The following is a 24,404-nucleotide window of genomic DNA, read 5'->3' on the forward strand; positions in this document are numbered from 1 at the left end:
CATGTACAAACTTTATTTGCTTACACTTTGATAAAGGATTAAATAAGAACATAATTTCCTGGCAAGTTTAATGTTAATGAAGAAAAACCAGGAGAGAATATTTTATGATATTAGTGAATAGAAATGTTACTTCTGCAACTCAAAATTAAATATCAAGTACTACTGCAGATCTGTATAGCATAAAGGCAAAAGCATAGTGATACAGTACATTCATTTGTGAAAGTCCCTAGGAATAGATAATGTGACTCTTGCAAAGTCACAAAGACAAGGAAAGAAACTAGAAGAAATCCATAGTAATTTATTTTAACCATGTAGAAGAAAGAGCAAATACCAAAAGAAAGTCTGATCTGTCTAATATATAAAAATGACAACAGTTTGTAGTAATTAGAGGTATTTCTGTTTATATAACATGTAAAGTTTTTCCTTTTTTGAAGACAAGATTAAGCCTATTTATGGAGAAAATAATTGGTGCCTATGAAGCACGTTTCAGTAAAGGTAAATTTATAATTGATCAGATACACATAGTTAAACAGTTGCAGAAATTTTGAAATTTTTATGTAAATATTCACAGAATTTTGATTTGTCAAGAATATGACAACATTAAATTGTATTAAGACCTGTGTAGCTCAGTGGATGTGGCATTTGCATACCACGGCGCTTGGCCGCACGAAGGAAGACTTGGTTTTGAGTCTAGTCGGCGACTAGAGGAAATTTTTCTAAGCCTTTTTTCGACCGGTTCCCGAGTTAGTCGATCTCTGGCATGGGCAAGCGGGTTTTTCGTCCTGTAAACTCAAGAAAATCGACCGTAGAACCCACGTTATTTCAGACATTAAATATATTGTGTTAGGGTTAGGGACCACGAGATGGCGGCACACTTGAGCCATCTCTCTTCACTGTGTACTGCTTAATTAGTGATAGCCTTGGGCCATCTATCTCTGATTGGTGCCAGTGGAGATTGAACTGCCCACTCAGTCTTCAAAATTAGATAGGGCTAAATGGCCTCGCCTACTCCCGTATACGGGAATAAAAAAAAAGGCGTTAGCTGATAGCTGATAAATTGTATTATGAGATTGATACAATTTGATATACCAGATAAGCTAGTAAGACAAGATTAACAATGAAAAATTCAGAAACACATGTTAAAATATAAAATAATTTAACACATCCTTTCCCATTAACTCAAAGATTAAAACCATGAAAGAAATAGCCCTAGTTTCAGTACTTTTTAACTTGGCTCTGGATACACTATCCACTCCAATGGGACATTGAATGGTGATGTTTTGGATAGCGTTACTTGGAAATTGTGCTCTGTTATTATAACATTAAAAATGATTTCACTTACTCATCTGCCCCAAAAGAAAGTACAGCAATAGTTCTCAAAGGACTGAAGGTCACTAAACCATCCATAAGTACTCTAAGCCTTTCAGAAAAAAGGTTTTTGAATACTTTAATGCCATAGCAATCATTATCAGCCAATGTGTACCCATGCATCTAAGACAAAGCAAAGTGGTGACAAAGCACAGTCTCACTAATGCAGAAATACCTCTCACAGCTTTAAAATGCTGAAGCTGCAAACTTGACATTACAGAAAAGAGCTTGCTTGGCGATTTTTGTTGCCAGTTGACTCAGAGGAATCTGTGCTCAAACTCGTAAGTAATCTCAGTCAACCATTTTTCTGTCCCCTGCATCTCCCCACCTTTAAACAGTTCCTAAAACTTTGCAAGTGCATGGATAGGGAACATTGCCTTAGCCTTATCATGCTCAATGAAACGTCCTGGAAAACTAATATAAGCAATCCACAATCAGCATCTCAATGATAACATGTCTGCTGCAAACACCAGCAAGCTTTGCAATCTCATTGCTTTGTCACTTCAAGACGTGATCAAGGCAGAAAATAAACACATTGCCATCATCCTAAATTTCCATTTGGAAACCAGTGCAGCCAAATGATGATATTTGGAAGCTTGCTGGACAATGCAACTTTGATCCCTAGAAAACTGTCAGGTGTGACCACTTTCAGCTCACAATTGCACACACACAGAGAGAGAGAGAGAGAGAGAGAGAGAGAACTTCTCATGTTACTTGACAAGTAGATCGGCATTTGTATCAACCGTGCTTTGCAAGTTTGAAGGTACCAGCTCAGCATCACGTATACAATCCTGGCCAGATCTGACCTTTGTATAGCACTAAAAAGACGGGAATTACAAAAAATAATTGGAAGAAAAGAAAAATTAGTGGAGGCAAAGCACCAACAATCAGTTATAAAAGGAATACTGGTGAGGAAATCAAACTCTGCAAATAATCAGTGTAGAAACCTGATTCACAGAACCTTCCAGATTCATTTCACAAATAATACAGTCTCAGCTCTAACCTTAACGATGCTCACTTCCACCTCCAGCCTGCAAAACCTCGCATGCTCTTCCTAACAAGCTCATTTTATCCTCCTCAAACACAACTCATCTCTGGTTTCCCAACTACACACCCCTTTTGCCTCAGAGGTGGGCATCTGTGCTCACTCCTATATACCATGCCATAGTATCCAACCTGGAATCTTTCAATTTTGATCTCCTTTGGCTAAAAATCATCCTGTCACATTACCAAACTAATATGCTGCTTCTACGGCTCTCATAATGCCAACAAGTACTGAGCTCTTCAGTCACTAATCCAGCTCTCCAAACTGCAAAGACATCTTACTCAGAGACTTCAATGTTCACAACACCAGCTGACTGCCTGCTTCCAGTTGCACAGATCAAGCAGGTAGAGATACTGAGACTTGCAATCACAATTAATCTCATTTGAATTGTCCACATTCTGGACATGCTTACATGCCAGCATATGTGAAATGTCAGCATTCACATTCCCGCAAAGACCACTCCTCAAAACTCGCCATTCACTAATCTAAGTGCACTGTGAATGTTGTCAGCCCTCTAGGCATCTCAGACCACAATGTAGCTTAGATCTCTTCTCCCGTGGAGCAACACATATACAACCACTTGTTGTATGGCATCACCAGAAAGCCAAAACTGGGATGATCTTCCCAGTTTCTGCACCTCATTTCCTTGGTCAGATTACTGTTTCCAGCCACCTTATCCTAACCTGTGTGCAGAATGAATCGGCATGAAACATTTCCTTCTCCACCCTAAATTTCTTTCCTGTTTTTTTAAGTCTTGGTTCTCCTACAAAAGAAAGTTAGGCATATTGCAACCAGCTTGCATCCAAACCTTCATCTTCCTATGCAGCCTACACCAAAGCATGGAACAGCTGCAAGAAAATTATCACCATATCAAAATCTGATTTTGAGAGAGCTAAAAACAGGAAACTTTCATCATGTTCAAATAGCTATCCTGCCCTCTGGGCTCTAGCCAAAGCTGTTGGCTGTAACTTCTGCCCAACACTCCCACCACTATTGCATCATCGTCTACAGAAATGCCAACCTCCTGGCTTCTACTTCTCCAATTCTTGCATAGCTGTCCATGGTAAATGTCACCACCACCACCATTCCGAACACTCAGCACCCAGTGACACGTTAGATGTTTTTGCCAGAAAGAGATCAGAAAAAAATTGCTCAAAGTGGATACCAAAAAATCTCCTGGTCCTGATGGCATCCTTCCAGTTGTTCTAAAGGTCTGTGCCCAAGAGTTGACTCCCACTTTATGCCACTCATTTACACTTTCTACTGTATCTATCCTGTAGTCTGGAAACTAGCCCATGTTCAGTATTCCTAAGGATGATTGATCTCTGCCTTCAAACTACCTTCCAGTTTCTCTCACCTCATTAATTAAAGATGCCAAGAAATTATATTCTGGTTTTAATCCTTTATCCAAGTGTAAGCAAACAGTTTGTGCCAGAAGTATTGTCAGGACTGGGCAACTCATATATGAAAGCTAATGACTTCACATCACTTGCCTTAGTATCCTGTAATGCAAAGCACATCCTTAGACATTTATAATGCTATGCATTATGGGAAGAGCACTACCCAGACCAGTTTCGACCTTTATTGAGGTCTCATCAGTGGGAGACAGACTCAGATGTGATGCCAAGGTTGAAGTAATGCAGAACTCATATTTTCATATACGAGTAGCCAAAAGGATATAAAGGAGGGATTAAACCAAGAATATAGTTTCTTGGCATCTTTAACTTATAATATAACCAAGTGGAAAAATTCCCAACAGCTGTCTCTAATCCAGAGTATTTATATAATTAGGTGTGACCCCTTGTGGCTACTCATATATGAAAATATAACTTCTGCATTACTTCAACCTTGGTATCACCTCTGGTCTGGATCTTAGGCTAATGACTTCACGTTACTTGCCTTATATCCCATAATGCAAAGCACATATCCTTATGGACATCTATAATTCTATGCATTATAGAATACTAAGGCAAGTGATATGAGATCATTAGCCTCTATGTACGAGTTGCCCAGTCCTGAAAATACTTCAAACGCAAAACACTTTGTTTGTTTACACTTGGATAAAGGATTAAACCAAGAATATAATTTCTTTTCATCTTTAATTTATAGTATAACATAATAGTTCTGCATTATTCCCCCCCCCCCCCCCCCCACACACACAAAAAAAAAAAAACCTTGTTCTTCCAATCTTAGCCTTGACAATACTCTAATATAAGATTCATCTTTTCAGAATAACTAACCTCAAATTTCTTGTGGCACAAATATTGCTGCCTCTGTGTCCAAAAATTTGGCTTTCTCTTTTGCGCAAGGTTTTACTTTAACTCTAAACAGCTCCTAACCCTATACAAATCCTACTGACCATTGAATGTTGCTATCATTTCTGGGGTGGTTCCCCATAAGAGTTGCCTGAAAATACTGCATTCTGCACAGAAAAGAGTAGTTTGAATGACAATCCCTATTTTATTAATACATTCCACTCACTTTTGCACAGCTGTTAAGTCTGTCTTCATAGTCTGTCTTCATATTCTATAAATACTTCTATGGCCACTGTCCATTAGAATTGTCATCAATAATTCCCACACCCTTTTGCAAATCTGTCCAAACAGTTATAACAAGTAACCAACAACTTCTCAGTTTAACTCCAAATCCATAGAACAGATTTTCCTTTTCTTCATTTATACCTTCAATTGCTGTCCTCTAGAACAGTCTTCCACCACTCCCAAGGAATATAGCCCATAGCTTTTCAAGTCAAATGTGAATTATTTTCCTTATTGCCTATCCACAGTATTAGCATACTATAGGTTGGCCAACCTCTCATGGATGGATTCTCCATTAAAAAAAAAAAATGCCAATAAATTTTAATAAATAAATACTGTGTGTACTGTAGCACATGCAGATGACATTAACATATCAAGAGCCAAAGAAAGCAGACGAAACATTTGGAATTAAATCAATTATTACATAATATCAGGCAAAATCATTTAACTGATAAGTGTGAAAATTGATCCTAAAAAAAAAAAAATGGAAAAATGCAAATATTTAGGAGCATTAAGTTGAATCAGAATCAATAAAGGCTTTTTATTCATATGTATATAGCCAGGTCTTGCATAAAGTGCTGCAGTCATTTAGCATGCATTCCCTTGTCTTTTTAACTTACTGTGCCTCATTGTGTGTCATTAGTAGACAGTCTGGAAAAAATGAGTTTTGAGATATTTGTAACATGCTGTAAACAAAAATTTGCACTAAATTTGTTTAACTATGTTTTTGCATAGCTAGAAGTTTTCTCTTAGTTCATTTTAATTTTGTATAAATATTAAATTGACAGATGTTTCTTTAAATTATTTCTAACTTCAAAGTAGTATGTAGTTGATAATAAGCATTCCACTGTAGTTTTACAAATATTAATGACTAATAGTATTACAGGATTTGACTATAAAACTTGTAATGTCCTGGTTGCGGTAGAGCAACAAAATCCTGAGATAGCTATTGGTGTGCATATGAATAAAGCAGAGGAAGAAATTGGAGCTGGAGATCAGGTAAGGTTTTTTTCTGAGAATTTTCTGTTCAACCTTGCACATAAGGTTGAACAGAAACGTTAAACCTGAAATCAGTGATCATCAAATATCCTACTGAGATTTTTCTTGGTTATAATTGTTACTTTAAATGGCTATATATGCTTTTTCATTACATATATAGCCATCCTCTCACTAGCAAACAATGCATTTGCTGACTAGTAAATCTGTTTGAAAGAAAATTCCCTCCTCTGGGTTTTTGAGTTTGTTACAGTGGGGGCGAACTATATTCCAGACATTTAAATGATGAAATAAGCCCATTTGACTGCTTATTTCTCCCTTTAGCAGTCACCCCTCTGTAACAAGGGATATGTGAGGAAGTTGAGGAGTGTGTGACTGTTTGTTCTGCTATTGAACAAGGTAGGAGGTATTGGGTTTGTGACTTTTAGGACCCCGTATATCTAGAATAGTTTGATGTGATAATGTTTAAGGTTCTTGGCAACAATTTCTTTAGGCCAGGATGTAGCTTTTTTTTTTTTAATAATTTGTACACTTTTTTCCTTTTGGGATTTAATAGAATCCCAATCTGTAATCTGATAAGATTACAAATTGGAATCTTTTTTATTCATTCTTTTGATCCTTTTTTAGGTTTTTATGTTGAGCCCATACATGAGAGGTTGATCAACCTACATTAGTACCGTATATGGGCAATGGGTTGGGAAAGGAGGAACTTGTTTACATTTGATTTAAAATACTGTATATTGTATTCCTTTGTACTTTGGGGGAGAATACAGAGAAAAATTTAAATAAAGAATGTGTAAAAGTAGCTAAGTCATGAGATGACTCTGGAGAATATAGATGATAAATATCAGGAAGGTGGCAAAATGTCTAGAGGCTATTTAGGAAAAAAAATTATTGTAAAAGGAATTAGATAATGGTGCAAACTGCAGTATTCTGTGTTTAATTAGTTACTTTGGAAGACTTGAATGAGTGAAATGACAAAACATTACAGGAAGTTGAATGCAATCAAGTGTGTATGTCAATACTTTAGGTTGGATAAAAGCCATCAGAAACCTGAAATGTGGAAAGGCAGCTAGAAGCAGAGATGATCTTCTACCAGAAGACCACAGAGGTTGTGCAGTGGCTGCACTGCATTCAGAAGAATATTATCATCTGTAGGGAAAAAAAAAAAAAGTGGCAGTTAGAAGAATTTCCCTAGTGACAATTTGCAAAATCCATATGGAGTTCCTTTCCAATTTCTGCAAAGTGGCTAAGAAAACTTCTGCGTTCAGTCCAAACAGAGATTGTTAACATCAGTTTTCACTTTTTCTGTAAGCATGAGAGCATGTGAATATAAAAAGTAGTGATGTGCCAAAGCACTGAATACTGAGTATTTTGTTTGAAATTTGGCCAAAGTACCGAATATTCAGCTGAAACATACTAAATAGAATTTTCTAAACACGTTTTAGGGAATAAACAATATGCATTAGTTTTTTTTTTAGCAATTTTAATAAGTAATTTTTGTTCAAAACGTTTTGTTCATAAAATTTAATTTGCAATGTTGAAATTTTAATTATGCTTTGGCCAAATATTCAGTACTTCAGCCAAGTACTGAATTGATTGCAAATGAAGAAAGATTTAAAAAAAAAAAAAACACTTGTAATAGTGTGTATAATAATACTTCGCCTATGCTGTAATCACTCGAAAATAAATGAATATTATATATATATATTAGACTTTTGCTGACTAGAACCACTGAGATAAGATAAAAACTTTAATTTGAACACAACTAGTTTCATTGGAATGCAGACTTCTTCAGGTGTACATATTATCACAAAAATCTGGAAATTTGAGACAATTAGGCATCCTAGTAATCTTTACATCTAAAAAGGAGAGGAAACCATTCACCTCAAGTTCCGATGTGAACACTAAAACCAAACCTGTGGCTTTGATACATAGATGACATCTTCCTCATCTGGGAATATGGTCCAGAGAACTTACAAACCTTCCTAGATCATATGAACAATAGTCACAAAACACCAAATTCACATTGGACCTGAGGGTGAACAGTTTCCTCTCCTTTTTAGATGTAAAGATTACTAGGATGTCTAATCGTCTCAATTTTTTTATTTTTCGAAAAACAACTCATACGAACAGATACTTACATGCCTCCTCTCATCACTTTCCTCCTCAAACTCGAAATTATCACCACTCTGACTCATCAGGCGAGATCTCCAATTTCAGAACAAGATCTTCAAATCGAACTTAACTACCTCAAATGTATTTTCTTAAACAACGGCTGCTCACCTCGAAGCATTTCTAACCATCTATACCCACGTCTCCAACCTCAGCAAGAAGATAACTCTAACTCTATTGCACACATTCAGTTACCTTACGTAAGTTCTCTATTGCCCAAATTGGCAAAAATTATGAAGAAATTTAATACTAGAACTTACTTCACTACCCTACCAAAACTTCGTTCTTCCCTGAGTCAAGCCAAAACATCACCAATTTCAGTTCCCAGGAGTATATAAAATCATCTGTAGTTGCGGAAACCATATTATGGGCAAACTGATGCCTATCTCACTACGACTCAAAGAGCATCAAAGTGATATCTCTCACAACAGAAGCCCTTGCAAGCGTCCTCTCCAGTCATGTCCTTTTCTCTGCCAACTCTAATTTAGAAGAGCGTCAACACCAGATAGACTGGAATCTTACTACAAATATTCATAAATATCCTGATGAACTAGAAAGACTCATCTTGGAATCGAAATAGTTCTGGACCCCTCACACATCAACAGTAATTTAAGTTATAGCTTACCTAATTCACACAGCGCAGTAATTAAAGTTTTTATCTCATATCGGTGGTTTTAGTCAGTAAAATTCTAATATAAAAATGTCTACAATCCGAGTAAATACCCCTAATAATATAGAATTTTGAAAACTGACTGGAGAGTTTATGAGAATACAATCTTCGTCACCAGAGTTGCTTTTGATTAAGGTTTCACCAGCCTGACAGTTGTTACAAACTACTTGTTCTCATTGGAGATCAGGCAGCGATAAAATGACAAGAATCTTCATTCAATATCTATACAGTTCTGTTTCAGAAAAATGCATTTTTCATAAGTGAACAGCAGTCAGTGCTTGAGAGTAATTATCCTAAATGTAGTCATTTTACCATTGTAAAATAAAAGATCAATCCATGTTTCATTCACTGCTTGAGAAACTTCAAGAGTCTTCAGTAGTGCAAGCTAAGGTAACTCCGATGCAGAGGATTGAATTCTTATGATATCAAGAAGTTAAAAGTGAATTTCTTCAACTATTGAAGATGCACGGAGGCCTTCTAGTGTTAAAATTCTGCTATTTTTGAAACTTCAAGTTTCTATGTATATGGCTATGAAATAAACATGCATTTTTAATATTGCTTATTTATGTTTATTTTACATTGCCAAAATGAAGACTTGGATTTTGTTGTTTTCCTTTTTATTGAAGGGAAATAAATTTTACTTGCTTTAAATATAACTGTTAAGTATAGAACTGAGATACTTCAACTTCAAAAAACCTAAATGAAGGATATTATGGATTGATCCATAATATCCTTCATCACTGCACAGTCATCCCTCGACTTACATCCGTGATCCCATAATGGAATAAATAACATTTTCGACTATACTTTCGAACAAGATGCAAGCGAGCATAAAGTAAAAAGGTTTTTATTTAGCAACCATTCATGATGTAACAATGCAGTGGCAATAGCGCATTCAGTGGCAACCTCCCTCAGAAGCCGGCATATGGCTTCAACAGTTCCTCTGTTGATTTTGTGTTTGAAAAATAGGTTATTTGTGTATTTATAGTTAAATATTTTGCATTATTTTGTGCAACATGGGCCCTACACTTCCAATTAAAAAACCTAATGAAGAATCAAAAAAAAAAAAAAAGGCGAGCAGTTGATCTTGAAACAAAGTTGCAAGTTCAACGATAGTGACGAATCAACGACAAGGTCCTATCGGTGATTGGAAAAGCTACTTGCATCATGGATAGAGGACCTGAACCAGGGACCAATTATGACTACGAATTCAATGTTTCTTCTGGTTGGTGCATGAGATTCAAGCAGCGCTTTGCGCTGCATAATGTGAAAATGTATGGTGAATCTGCAAATTCTGATGAGAAGACTGCCAAGGAGTTTGTGGAGAAATTGGATAAAATTATTACTGAGGAAAATTATTTACCACAGCAAATATTTAATATGGATGAGTCCTCCTTGTTGCGGAAAAAATATGCCCGAGCGTTTTTTTTCTATGCCTTGTTTCAAAGCTCTTAAAAACCGTATTACGATTCTGTTATGGGGCAATGTGGCTGGGTATAAACGGGAAATCATTTGTGATATGGCACAGTGAGAATCCACAAGCCTTCAAAAGCATTAGGAAGCATACTCTTCTAGTTCACTAGCAGAGATATAAGAAGTCGTGGATGACTCAAAAATTGTTTGCTGATGCCTTAATCAACTGTTATGCGAGTAAAATGGAAAGCTATTGTGTGAAGGAAAATGTAGAATTTAAAATTTTATTAATTATAGAGAATGCCCTAGGTCATCCGTCTTATATCGGTGTTAAAGTCATGGTTCCCCCTCCAAACACTATTTCATTGATCCAACCGATGGATCAGGGAGTTCTTGTAATGTTTAAGGCTTATTATCTATGGAGAACTTTTTCACAAGCCATTTCTGCTACTGAAGGAAACGACAAGACTCATGCAATTCTGGAAAGCATTCAATATTTATCATGCTATTAAAAATATTGCTGTGGCTTGGGACGAAGACGAAGTTATCTCTCAATGTATGAGTGGTATATAGAAAAAGACATTAAAAATGTTTGTGCACAATTTTGGAAGTTTTGAAAAAAAAATTAAGACCTTTGCAAATTGAGTGAAGAAATAATGGGCCTAGCAAACAATCTGAATCTTGAAGTGATGATGACGACATAATTCATCTCATAGAAAGTGCCCCAGAAGAGTTGACCAAGAAACAATTGGTCGAACTGGAAGAGCAATGTGTTGCAGAAGAGGACAACAAGAAGAGATAGTTAAACAATTCGCTGTGAAGGGTCTTGCAGAAATGTTAGTGCAATTAGTGATGTGCTCAAAATGGCTGAAGACATGGACCCCAATGTTGAATGCTTCTAATTAGTAGAAAACAAAGTACATGATGCGTTTAATTGCTGTAAACAAATTTATGATGAAAAGAAGAAGAGCAATAAGCAAAGCACATTGGACATTTTCGTCAAAAAAACAAATGTTACACTGGAAGAGTTGCAGCCTGGTCTTTCACATAGGAAAGATAATGAAGATGTCATTGTGGAGGAAGATTTGGGTGATTATTCTCTTCTGTTTTATAGTGGCAGTAACGCACACTGTTTTATAAGATTTAAAAAATTAGAATGACACTATACTTATTATGGTTGAGTCCCTAACCCCCTATAACTCTGTCGGTTTAATATATCAACTTACATCCTGCTGCATGGAATGGAACTGCAACGTAAGTCGAGGGATGACTGTATGTAAAAAATAATACATCATGAAAATTAGGAGGAAAATATTGTACTTGTTTCTTCAAATAACAAAAATATTAATGGAACTTGTTTTAAATTGTGAAATATCGAGAATAATTTTGAATTTAATAATGAAAGTGAATTCGCAATAAATTATGATGTAGGACAAACATGTGTGGTTACTTCATAAGTATTTCTGAATTCTGAAAAAACTCGAGGAATAAGGCTCAAGGTAGCTAGAGCTGAAAAAATTTCTCTGGGAAGTTGTACTGCCGAATAGGTTTACTCATTAATCATGGAAATCCTTATATTTGAATGGTTGTCAAGGTGAGTGGAGGCTTTTCCCAGTTTATGATTCATGTAACTGGAACATTTCTGCTTTTATCAGCTAAACACCAAAGCAAAATAAAATATTTGACACATCCCTAATAAAAAGGATCTGTATTTAAGTTTTGTAAATCTGGAAGAAGCATATAACAAGGTGCCAAGAGAAATTCAAAACGCAAAGATTATATGGTGTAAATTAGACAATATATAGACTATACGTGATCTATATTTGAGTTGTAAGTCAGAACTTTGAATTGAGAGATGAACAGAGAGACATGCTCGTAAAATGAGCATGCACCCTTGTCTCACATCTGCTCATTTATTATTGATCATCTATGTGGATCACATGAAGTAATGTAGCATCATCATCATCATCAAATTCCTGCCATGTACCCTCAAGGGGTGTACACGATATGATAGTACTACATGAAAAAAAAAAAAAAAAAAAAAAAAATACATCATTACTAACTTCCTATCTATAATTTTCCTCCAAATCAGTCTGTTACTTGTCAAGACTCCAACATTATCAGATCTTATATTTCTATTGTCTAAGGCACTTTGTACCGTATCAATCCACCTATATCTTGGTCTTCCTCTGGGTCGTTTTGCTGCCAACCTGGCAGAGAACACTTGTTTTGCTAATCTTTTCTCGCCCATTCTATTTAAGTGACCATACCACCTGAGATTAGCGCTGCTAACGCATTCTGGATGCTGACAATGTCCAGTTCTTTCCTAATATCCTTGTTTTTAATATGATATTGATATTGATGCCATCTGTTCACACCTATAATCTTTCTCAGGACACTCATATCTGCGGTCTCTAGTCTTTCGTCAAGTGTTTTACTTCTGACCCAGCTCTCAGATCCATAAGTTAAAACTGGTTTGAACACTGTCTTGTATACAGCTAATTTAGTGTTCTGACTAATTTCTCTCTTATTCCATATGAATTTATTCAATTGACTTCCTACCATACCAGCTTTGCTGATTCTGTTGTCTATTTCTATATTTAATTTACCATCTTCAGTAAAAATCGAGCCTAAGTAGCTGAAATGTTTTACTTGTTCCACAGGTTCTCCATTCACAACACAGTTGACATTTTCAACGATTCTGCCTATTTTCATTGTCTTTGCCTTTTTATTGCTGACCTTCATACCATATCTATTACAAGAGCTATTCAATTTAGTCAGAGAATCTTGCAGACTTGTAGCGGATTTATTTAGAAGTATAACATCATCCGCATACAGCAAAGAGCTGACATTAACATCTCCAATTTTGATATCAGGTTTAATACCACTTTCCTTCATAACGTGATCCATATAGATAATGAATAGCAGAGGGGGATAACGTACATCCTTGTCTCACACCAGATTTAACATTAAACCATCTTCCTGTACTTCCTTCAGTTCTAACTGCTGACTTACAACTCAAATAAAGACTAAATATTGCTTGATATAATGCCCCATTGACACCATATAACTGTAGCATATTGAATAGCTTCTCTCTTGGCACCTTGTCATATGCCTTTTCCAAATCGACAAAACTTAAATACAGATCTTTGTTGTATTCCTATGCTTTCTCGACTATTTGTCGTAAAGTGAAGATCTGATCCTGACAGCCTCTATTTGGCCTGAATCCAGCTTGTTCTTCACCAAGCTTTTCTTCCACAATTTTTCTCAACCGTTTCTCAAGTATACTTGCATAGATCTTGCCAGGAACACTCAGTAGGGAAATACCTCTGTAATTCTCACATTCAGTTTTAATTCCCTTTTTATATATAGGTACTATTAGAGCTCTATTCCAATCATCGGGATTTCGTCCCTCTGTCCAGGCTTTCTGAACTATGCAGTGCAGCCACTGTAAGACCTTTATACCACCATACTTCAGCATTTCTGGTCGAATATTATCTACTCCTGCTGCCTTTCCACATTTCAAGCCTTTAATTGCTTTTTCTACTTCAAGTGTGGATATGTATTCCTGACTGCATACCTGGGCAGTGTTATTTACCACTGTGCTGTCATCACTGCTTGTTTCATTTAGCAGTTTTTCAAAGTAATTACTCCATACTTCAAGGATATCTTTTTCTCCTGTTTTCATGTCACCTTTATCATCTCTAACTCCTTTTACAGCACTCTTTCCTCCATTCCTAAGCTTCTTCAACAACCTCCAGAATATTTTGCCACCTTCTTGATATTTATTTTCCATATTCCTGCCAAAGTCCTCCCATGACTTTTGTTTAGCTAGTTTTACACAGTGTTTAGCATTCTTGCATTTGTCTCTATATTCTCTAAGAGCACAAGCTGACTTATTTGACAGGAACTTTTGATATGCTTTCTTCTTTTCCTTCACTGCCTCTTTAACTTCCTGTGTCCACCAGGGAGTTCTGATTTTTTTATCCTTACAGACAACCTAACCACATGCCTCTCTGGCAGAATCATTCAATGTTTTCTTCAGAGTTTGCCACTGAATCTCCAAAGTTTGAATCCTGTTCTTTCTTGTATAGTGTAATATGCTAGCAAATATATGATGTGAGGTAATTTTATAAATCATACTAGCCATAAAATTTATCTTCCAGTACAAACTTCTTCATCTATAAAATCAGTCATAGAATCATTTAATAATTATAGTTGAAAAAATGACAGTTGCTAATGTGATACATAAGTTTTTATCAAAATTTTGTAAGAAATATAAACTCTCATGAAATTCCTGATATACATCCTACGTGTATTACAGAATGCTATCATTGTTTTAAATGATGGCTACTAGTTTCATGTTGACAGTTTCCTTTCCAAATGATATGTTATTTGTCAGGTCTCCAGTATTGTCATTTATAACATTTTGGTCTTCTAAGGTATTAATAACAGCATCAATTCCACTTAGATGGTGATCATACTCTGGGTATTTTTTTTTTTTTTTAATATCCCTACATCAAACATCTGTTCTGGAATCCTTTCTCTCAGATCCCGTTTAAGTAATCATACCATATTAGAATAGGCATCCTTTTGACTTTTGTTTAGCTAGTTTTACACAGTGTTTAGCATTCTTGCATTTGTCTCTGTATTCTCTAAGAGCACAAGCTGACTTATTTGACAGGAACTTTTGATATGCTTTCTTCTTTTCCTTCACTGCCTCTTTAAATTCCTGTGTCCACCAAGGAGTTCTGATTTTTTTATCCTTGCAGACAACCTCACCACATGCCTCTCTGGCTGAATCAATCAATGTTTTCTTTAGAGTTTGCCACTGAATCTCCAAGGTTTGATTCCTGTTCTCAAACTCTTTCATTTTTTCTTCAATAATCTTTGTGTATTTTAGTCTACAGTTTACATCTGAGACCTGCTCAACTTTTATTCACTTTAAAACTTTCTTACATGTTATTCTTTTTGATATGAAATTCAATTTTATCCTGCTCAAGACTAAATAGTGATCACTTCCAATTTCAATTCCTCTGTACACTCTGGTGTCCTGCACAAGGGAGAAAACATCACTATCAACAATAACATAGTCAATGAGACTTCTTATTCCTAGCCTCTTCTCTCCATGTGAATTTGTGCACATTTTTTTGTTGGAACATGGTGTTAGTAATAACCAGTCCATGTCCTGAGCAGAAATCCAACAGATATTTGCCATTATTATTAGCTTTGCTCTTTTCTCCAAATTTTCCCAAAATATTTTTGTATGTCTCACAATCATTTCCTACTCTACTATTTAGATCCCCAACAAGGATCAACTTTTCCTTTTTCTAAAGCCTCAAAAAATTCCTCCACTTCTACCTTAGTAGAACCTTCTGTGGGACCATAGGCACAAATAAGTCTCATTGTCGAGTTCCCCATTCTCATATATGCCCACATTACCCTACTTGAGACTGACTGCCATTCAAGAAGATTAGCTTCGTATTTTGTGTTGAATACTATCGCTACTCCTTCTTTTCCTTGATTGTCATTACTTGAGGTTAACATTTTGTATTTATTGCTCAGAAAGATCTCACCAGTTTTGGTCTTTTTTGTTTCAGTCACCCTTATTATGTCGATCTGGTACTTATCTAATCAGCTAGCTCCATTTCTTTGCCATTCAGGCCTCTTACGTTGATAGTATCGATCTTTAACTCTGGTGATGTTGAGTTGGGGTTTGTTTTCAGATTTGTTCCAGTAGCTGACTTTTCGCTGTTCGCCCTGGTTCCCTGGCGAAAACAACGGGGGGCCTTGTTTAACCGGGGAACGCCCCAGCCGGCATGAAATTTTGTCATGTTGTACCATCATTTTTTTATTTTGGTTTAACCAATAAGAATACAATTTGGTCGGCTAAATCTAAAATTGCCAGCCCATCCTCGTTCGTTCAGTATCCAAGTAGATACCCAACAGGGTGCACCACGAGAAGGTGAGGATTGGACATTAGGTCAGAAGCCCTGGTCGGTTCTCCGCATTCCTTTAAAGGCTATGTGGAGGTCTCCTCTCAGTTATACAGCTTTGACCCTTAAGCACCCCCAATAATGTAGCATTAGACCTGAAAAAAAATCAGATATTCGACTCAACTCTTTTTTTTATGCAAATCTCCAATAACGGAAGAAACTCCTTGCACTCTTTAAATTCAGTGCAAGTTTGCAGGATTCCTTAACCAAATTTAATAAATGCTATAAGAAATTTGGTATTAAAATTAGCAATGAAGATTATGAAAATGGACAGGAACATTGAAAATCAGCTACATCCTGATTGAAATACTAATAGATAAGTAAAATATTTCAGCTATTTAGCCACAATGTTTTAAAGTTGCCAAATTGAATATGAAAATAAGCAGTAGAGTAAGGAAAGCTGGTTTGGTACAGTTAGGAAATGAGAAAAATTAGCCAAAAATTCAAGTATAGAAGAAATTGTTTAAACCAAAATATTTCTCCTTGAATCTGAGAGCTGAGTTAGCAATTAAACATTTGATCAAAGACTGGAGATAGATATGAGAATTCTGAGAAAAATTACTAAAGTGAAAAGATGGCACCATGGGCAGCAGCATAAAAAATGAAGATACTTGGAAAGAAGTTGGTATTTTTAGTATTCGGGAATGTTAGCAGAGAAATCTAAGATGGTATGGTCACTTTTAAACAGAATGGGAGAAGTAAGATTGGCAAAGCAGGTGTTTGATGTTAAGATTGTAGGAGGAAGACCAAAATGTAGATGAAGACTGGTGCAGTTAAATGTTTTCATTTCAGAATGAAATGATTTTCCAAGATTCCTAGATCTGACAATCTTGGCAAATAACAAACCAATTGAGGAAAATTGATATGAAGTTGTGATGTAAACCTTGTCATCTAGTACAGACCAGGAATTCGATGTTGATAATGCTCTAAATGATATCTGGTCAGGTATCTTATGTTTCTTTATTATAAATAACAATGGAGAACGTGTGTCTACCTTACATGCATTTTAATATCAGATTGTCTTTGGGTATATGCTTGAATACTAACTTCTGATTTGCAACTTATATATATATATATATATATATATATATACACAAATCTGAAGACAAACCCCAACTCAACATCACCAGAGTGTTAAAGATCGGTACTATCAACGTAAGAAGCCTGAATGGCAAAGAAATGGAGCTAGCTGAGGAATTAGATAAGTAGCAGATCGACATAATAGGGGTGACTGAAACAAAAAAGACCAAAACTGGTGAGATCTTTCTGAGCAATAAATACAAAATGTTATATTCAGGCAATGACAATCAAGGAAAAGAAGGAGTAGCCATAGTATTCAACACAAAATACGAGGCTAATCTTCTTGAATGGCAGGCAGTCTCAAGTAGAGTAATGTGGGCAAATATGAGAATGGGGAACTGGACAATGAGACTGATTTGTGCCTATGGTCCCACAGAAGGTTCTACTAAGGTAGAAGTGGTGGAATTTTTTGACGCTCTAGAAAAAGCAACTGGCACAATGAAAAAAGGAAAAGTTGGTCCTTGTTGGGGATCTAAATAGCAGAGTAGGAAATGATTGCGAGATATACAAAAATATTTTGGGAAAATTTGGAGAAAAGAGCAAAGCTAATAATAATGGCAAATATCTGTTGGATTTCTGCTCAGGACATGGACTGGTTATTACTAACACCATGTTCCAACATGAAAATGTGCACAAATTCACATGGAGAGAAGAGGCTAGGAATAAGAAAAGTCTCATTGACTATGTTATTGTTGATAGTGATGTTTTCTCCCTGGTGCAGGACCAGGGAGAAACCTGCTCAATTCTAAATAGTGATCACTATTTAGTCTTGAGCAGGATAAAATTGAATTTCATATTGAAAAGAATAACATGTAAGAAAGTTTTAAAGCGAATAAAAGTTGAGCAGCTCTCAGATGTTAACTGTAGACTAAAATACAGAAAGATTATTGAATAGAAAATGAAAGAGTTTGGGAACAGGAATCAAACCTTGGAGATTCAGTGGCAAACTCTGAAGAAAACGTTGATTGATTCTACCAGAGAGGCATGTGGTGAGGTTGTGTGCAAGGATAAAAAAATTAGAACTCCCTGGTGGACACAGGAAGTTAAAGAGGCAGTGAAGGAAAAGAAGAAAGCATATCAAAAGTTCCTGGCAAATAAGTCAGCTTTTACTCTTACAGAATACAGAGACAAATGTAAGAAAGCTAAACAGTGTGTAAAACTAGCTAAACAAAAGTCATGGGAGGACTTTGGCAATAATATAGAAAAGAAATATCAAGAAGGTGGCAAAATAATCTGGAGGTTGTTGAAGAAGCTTAGGAATGGAGGAAAGAGTGCTGTAAAAGGAATTAGAGATGATAAAGGTGAAATGAAAACAGGAGAAAAAGATATCCTTGAAGTATGGAGTAATTACTTTGAAAAACTGCTAAATGAAACAAGCAGTGATGACAGCACAGTGATCAAAAAACACTGACCAGGCAGCAGTCAGGAATACATATCCATACTTGAAGTAGAAAAAGCCATCAAAGGCTTGAAATGTGGAAAGGCAGCAGGAGTAGATGATATTCGACCAGAAATGCTGAAGTATGGTGGTATAAAAGTCTTACAGTGGCTGCACTGCATAGTTCAGAAAGCCTGGACAGAGGGACGAATTCCCGAGGATTGGAGTAGAGCTCTCATAGTACCGATATATAAAAAGGGAAATAAAACTGAATGTGAGGATTACAGAGGTATTTCCCTACTGAGTGTTCCTGGCAAGATCTATGCAAGTATACTTGAGAAACGGTTGAGAAGAATTGTGGAAGAAAAGCTGGGTGAAGAACAAGCTGGATTCAGGCCAAATAGATGCTGTCAGGATCAGATCTTCACTTTATGACAAATAGTCGTGAAAGCTTTGTCGATTTGGAAAAGGCATATGACAAGGTGCCAAGAGAGAAGCTATTCAATACGCTGCAGTTATATGGTGTGAATGGGGCATTATATCAAGCAATACTTAGTGTTTATTTGAGTTGTAAGTCAGCAGTTAGAATTGAAGGAAGTACAGGAAGATGGTTTAACGTTAAATCTGGTGTGAGACAAGGATGTACATTATCCCCTCTGTTATTCATTATCTATATGGTTCACATTATGATGGAAAGTGGTATTAAAGCTGATATCAAAATTGGAGATGTTAATGTCAGCTCTTTGCTTCATACGGATGATGTTATACTTCTAAATAAATCCGCCACAAGTCTGCAAGATTCTCTGACTAAATTGAATAGCTGTTGTAATAGATATGGTTTGAAGGTCAGCAATAAAAAGACAAAGACAATGAAAATAGGCAGAATCATTGAAAATGTCAACTGTGTTGTGAATGGAGAACCTGTGGAACAAGTAAAACATTTCATCTACTTAGGCACAATTTTTACTGAAGATGGTAAATTAAATATAGAAATAGACAACAGAATCAGCAAAGTTGGTATGGTGGGAAGTCAATTGAATAAATTCATATTGAATAAGAAAGAAATTAGTCGGAACACTAAATTAGCTGTATACAAGACAATGTTCAAACCAGTTTTAACTTATGGATCTGAGAGCTGGGTCAGAAGTAAAACACTTCACCAAAGACTAGAGACCGCAGATATGAGAGTCCTGAGAAAGATTATAGGCGTGAACGGATGGCATCAATGGCAATATCATATTAAAAATGAGGATATTAGGAAAGAACTTGACATTGTTAGCATCCAGGAATGCATTAGCAGAGCTAATCTCAGGTGGTATGCTCTCTTAAATAGAATCGGAGAGGAAAGATTAGCAAAACAAGTGTTCTCTGCCAGGTTGACAGGAATACGACCCAGAGGAAGACCAAGATATAGGTGGATTGATACGATACAAAGTGCCTTAGATGATAGAAATATAAGATCTGATAATGTTGGAGTCTTGACAAGTAACAGACTGATTTGGAGGAAAATTGTAGATAGGAAGTTAGTAATGATGTAATTTTTTCATGTAGTACTGTCATATCCTGTACACCTCTGGAGGGTACATGGCAGGAATTTGATGATGATATATTGCTCTCATGTAACATTTACACTATACAGATTGTATTTTGAGGGTTTTCTTTTGTTATCATATGCTATTTTGATATTAAAAAAATTTAAATACAAATTCTTAATCTCATGACTTTTGACTTGGAGCATAACCATCTGGTCTTGACAGTGACTGTTTTGCTTAAATCTAGCATGTTCAATCAACATTCATAAATCAGTAAGAAATTTCTCTAATGCTCATAAAATTATTTTTATTTCCAATTTTTTAAAGGGATATAACTCCAGTCCAGATTGGATTATGTAACCAAACTTTTTGGATCAATGCATATAGCCACTAGGAAACTTTTATAGCAGTGTTTATGTAATATCAGGTTCAAATATCCACATGATTTGTTTTCCACGTTTCAGTGTTCTAATTAACTATTGACATGTACATATTTCAGGTTACATTTTTACTGTTTATTTTCACCAGTTCCATTGTTACTTCATTTAATTTAATTTTTTTTTTTTTCATACTAATTACTTTAAATACTCAGAATATTCTTAGTGATAATCTGAGCTTTATCTCTCTTTAGAAGGCTATGATAGAGCCACCTAACTTAATGGTAGTTTTTTAAAACTTCAGTATTGATCAGTACTCGAACTTTTGTACTTCATAACAGGATGAGATCTTATTGATACTGACTTCTAGCTTTGTATCTAACTTCTTTTCATCTGTATTATGTAAAACCTTCCTCCTCAGTGTTGCACTCGAGAATTATAATCTCCAGCTATTTAAGAATGTCAGTAGCTTTGATCCTTATTCAACTATTGATTAACACCTTGCTAGTGGTAATCTCATTGTCAGATCAGATGTGTGTGTGTATAACTGATAATTAAGCATTAAAGTTTAATATTGAATATGAAAATAATTATAACATTAACTGTTATTTCTATTTTGTACCCCCCCCCCTTTACAATATCAAACAGAGAATCAAATAGCAGAGAATGAAAATTCAATTCATATTTTCTAATAAGGAAATTTAGTTAGCTTTGAAAAATAATGTAAGTTATATATTTAATTTCTTTTTACTTCTTATTTTCTTCCTTTCCCCCATCCTCTTGTAACGTTTTCATCAAATGGTTTGGCTTTTCTAGGGGCTAATGTTCGGTTATGCTACAGATGAAACAGATGAGTGTATGCCCTTGACAGTGGTATTAGCTCACAGATTGAATGAAAAATTAGCTGTTTTAAGAAGAGACGGTACTTTCTGGTGGGCAGGCCCAGATTCAAAATCTCAAGTAAGTTGATTTTGTATTTTGTGAGCTATATTGTAATTCACCTTCATTGAACCCCAATAGCTTTCAGTATCAATGATGCCCCTCTGGTTAGATGGTTAGAATGACCTTAGCATCCTGTTTAGGATGTAAAAGAATCTTTATAAAGATTTGAAGGTGAGCTAGCTGGAAGTAGCGTACCCCCCCCCAGGCATTTAAAGTTTATGGTCTTATTTCAGTGATAGAAATACAACATGATTTAAGCAGTCCAAAATAGAAATTTTTTTTTTCAAAATGTCGTTTACTGTTAATGATTCATTTTCTAGTTTATCCAATATAAATTGAAGTGTGCTTAACGTAATATTTTTTAAAAGTAGCAATTATGCCTTGATCTAATGACTGAATAATGCTTGTTGTATTAGGTGGAAAAACCACTACCTGCACATTTGGATGTTCTAAATGTGGATGACATGAGCATTGTTAACAATTAATAAAACTTTAAAATCGAGCTTTTTGCTTCATATATGTTTCCACTTCTGGTACAAAGCAGTTATTGAACCATTCAGTAAATACAGCAGTTGTTATCCAGGCCTTTGTATTAGCCATCCAATGTACCAGCTGCTGTTTTTAGATCTTTGCCTTTTAGAACATGTGGTCTTAGAGATCGGTTTACTGGGGGGGTGGGGGGGGTTAACATTCGATCCCCTGGTGCATTGCTATAAAGTAACAATGCTACTTGATCTTTGCTTGCTTTAAACCACTTGCTTTTTTTTTTCTCAGACTTTGCGATATAAGTCCGACTAGGTATTTTCTTCCAAAATAATCCTGTTTTGCCAGCGTTCTGGACAATATCTACCATCTTCAATAATTTTGACTAACTTCTCATGAAAATTTTTGGCTGCTTCTTCATCTGCTGCTGCAACCTCGCCTGTAGTCTTCATGTTATGAAATGCATTCCTTTTTTAAAAACCTGGTTAGCCATCCTTTGCTAGCCAAAAATTCTTTATCGGCCTGGGAAGTGGAAGCAGATGCTCTAATTGCGTCGTCTGTTCATAAAACCAAAGAGTTTTTTATTTAATTAAATAACCACTTATAGGAATTCTTATTTGAGTTAATTCTTCAATCCAAATTATGAGCGCTCATTCCGTTTTTTCTAAGAAAGCATCTCTTGAGTAATGATAATTTGGCACTTAGTTTTGTGCCAGAAATAAGGATTTTCATAAGAAAATCCTTATTTCTGGCACAAAACTAAGATTATTGTGACTTCATTCTTTTTAATTGCTCTTATAGTAGATTCACCTAAATTAAAATGTTTACCAATCGCCATAAATCCCTCTCCTTTTGCTAAGCGATCTAAAATTGCAATTTTCATTTCTAAAGAAATTGCTTTTCTGTGGTGCTTTTTTTTTTCCTCCGTTGGGCCAAATTAATCTTTAAAATAAAAATTAGCAAAATTTAGACCTAAGATAATGAAAAGACACACAAACTTATTCACATGCAAAATTTTTGAAGTTATGCACTGCATAAAAAGAGACCCGAGTGTGTGTGAATGTTTTCATGTGAAAATCTTATCTTCTCTTATCTTGTAAGATGAACAAGGTGACATCAAAAATTTTGGAAGCACAGACTAAATTTTTAGTTCTTGGATGACACTTTGCCCTAAAACGTAAAGAAAACACTATCAGATGGCAGCATCAAGTCTCATACATCCAAGTATGAGACTTGATGCTGCCATCTTGAATCTCATACAAAAATATCAGAACAGATGTGCATTTTGAATGGAAAAATCTGTTAAAACATGGGACGTTTAGTTATAAACAAGCATTTGTTATAAGTTAAACTGCATTTTTAATTTATGCGATAAAATATATACAATCCACCTTTTTAATTCTTGTTGATTGACAACTTGTTTGATATGATTGAGTATTCCTATTAGTTGACCTTTGTTGGTTTAGTCAGACTTCTGGCAACTATATTTATTAAATTTACAGGTTTGTTATTGTTTGCTTCTTTGAATGTGTCTCTAGAGCTTTGAACTTAGCAGGGTTGTGGTCTCTCACTTAGTGATGGAAAGCATCTGCCACCTAAAGAAATCTCAAACATTACTGTACATCATGATAAATAACACTTAATTACATTGATCACTTCTTTCAGGTTACACGGAAATCTTGAAGGATTGGAACAATATCTGAAAGCATGTAATTTAAAATTGTGGTATTATATACAATTAAGTATTGATAAAATGACTCTTGGTCTGTCCTTTAAGGGTTCCTATTTATTAGTCCTGTATAATATCTGAAGATGTTATACAGGACTAATAAATGTCAGAAGATGTTTCTTACAGGACTAATAACTAGGAACCCTTTTAAGGGTTCCTATTTATTAGTCCTGTAAGAAACAGTAGCAGCTTCTGGCAACCATATTTTTGGTTTATGCATTCATCAGTGCTGCATTTGATTCTTCAGATAAACTCCTCATTGAATTTAAGTATGTCTGTTGTTAAATTGCCTTCTCAGTGCCCTTTTCATCAGACTATACTTACATCCTGAACATTCATAGTAGGGCAGTTTGTAAATGCTTTGGTAGGATAATGGTTCCAATTGATCTTTGAAGGAGCATATAAAAGATGTTAGGCTTTCTTTCCAATAAATAAAGTTTTTCATACTCTTATATTCCTAATTTTTCCTGGAAATCTTTCTGTAACTATATTCCTTGAAGGGGTTTACTTAATTTTTTCCCCTTACATTCTTTAAATTAATGTTCCTTAAAGAAAGAAAATGGAAGTGTCTTTTAAAAAGAATTAAAGTTGAGCAGCTTTTACAGGTAAACTGTAGACTTGACTATACAAACATTATTGAAGAAAATTTGAAGCAGTTTGAAAACTTGAACTCTCAGTGGCAG

At 35.4% G+C, this 24,404-nt stretch overlaps 1 protein-coding gene across 1 annotated transcript in view; it reads left to right on the forward strand.

Annotated features, from left to right (window-relative positions):
- The window catches only part of LOC150104564 (S-adenosylmethionine synthase-like), a 148,049-nt gene that overhangs the window by 73,985 nt on the left and 49,660 nt on the right, over positions 1–24,404 (forward strand). The window contains exons 4-5 of the mRNA XM_090395781.1: positions 5,837–5,949; positions 21,384–21,527. Of these exons, the coding sequence (XP_090251907.1) occupies positions 5,837–5,949; positions 21,384–21,527 (257 nt within the window). The remainder of the gene's footprint in view (positions 1–5,836; positions 5,950–21,383; positions 21,528–24,404) is intronic.

This window comes from Typopeltis vanoorti, chromosome 7 (genome assembly GCF_054136105.1).
Source record: "Typopeltis vanoorti isolate ZY-2024b chromosome 7, IOZ_Tvanoo_1.0, whole genome shotgun sequence".
NCBI lineage: Eukaryota > Metazoa > Arthropoda > Arachnida > Uropygi > Thelyphonidae > Typopeltis > Typopeltis vanoorti.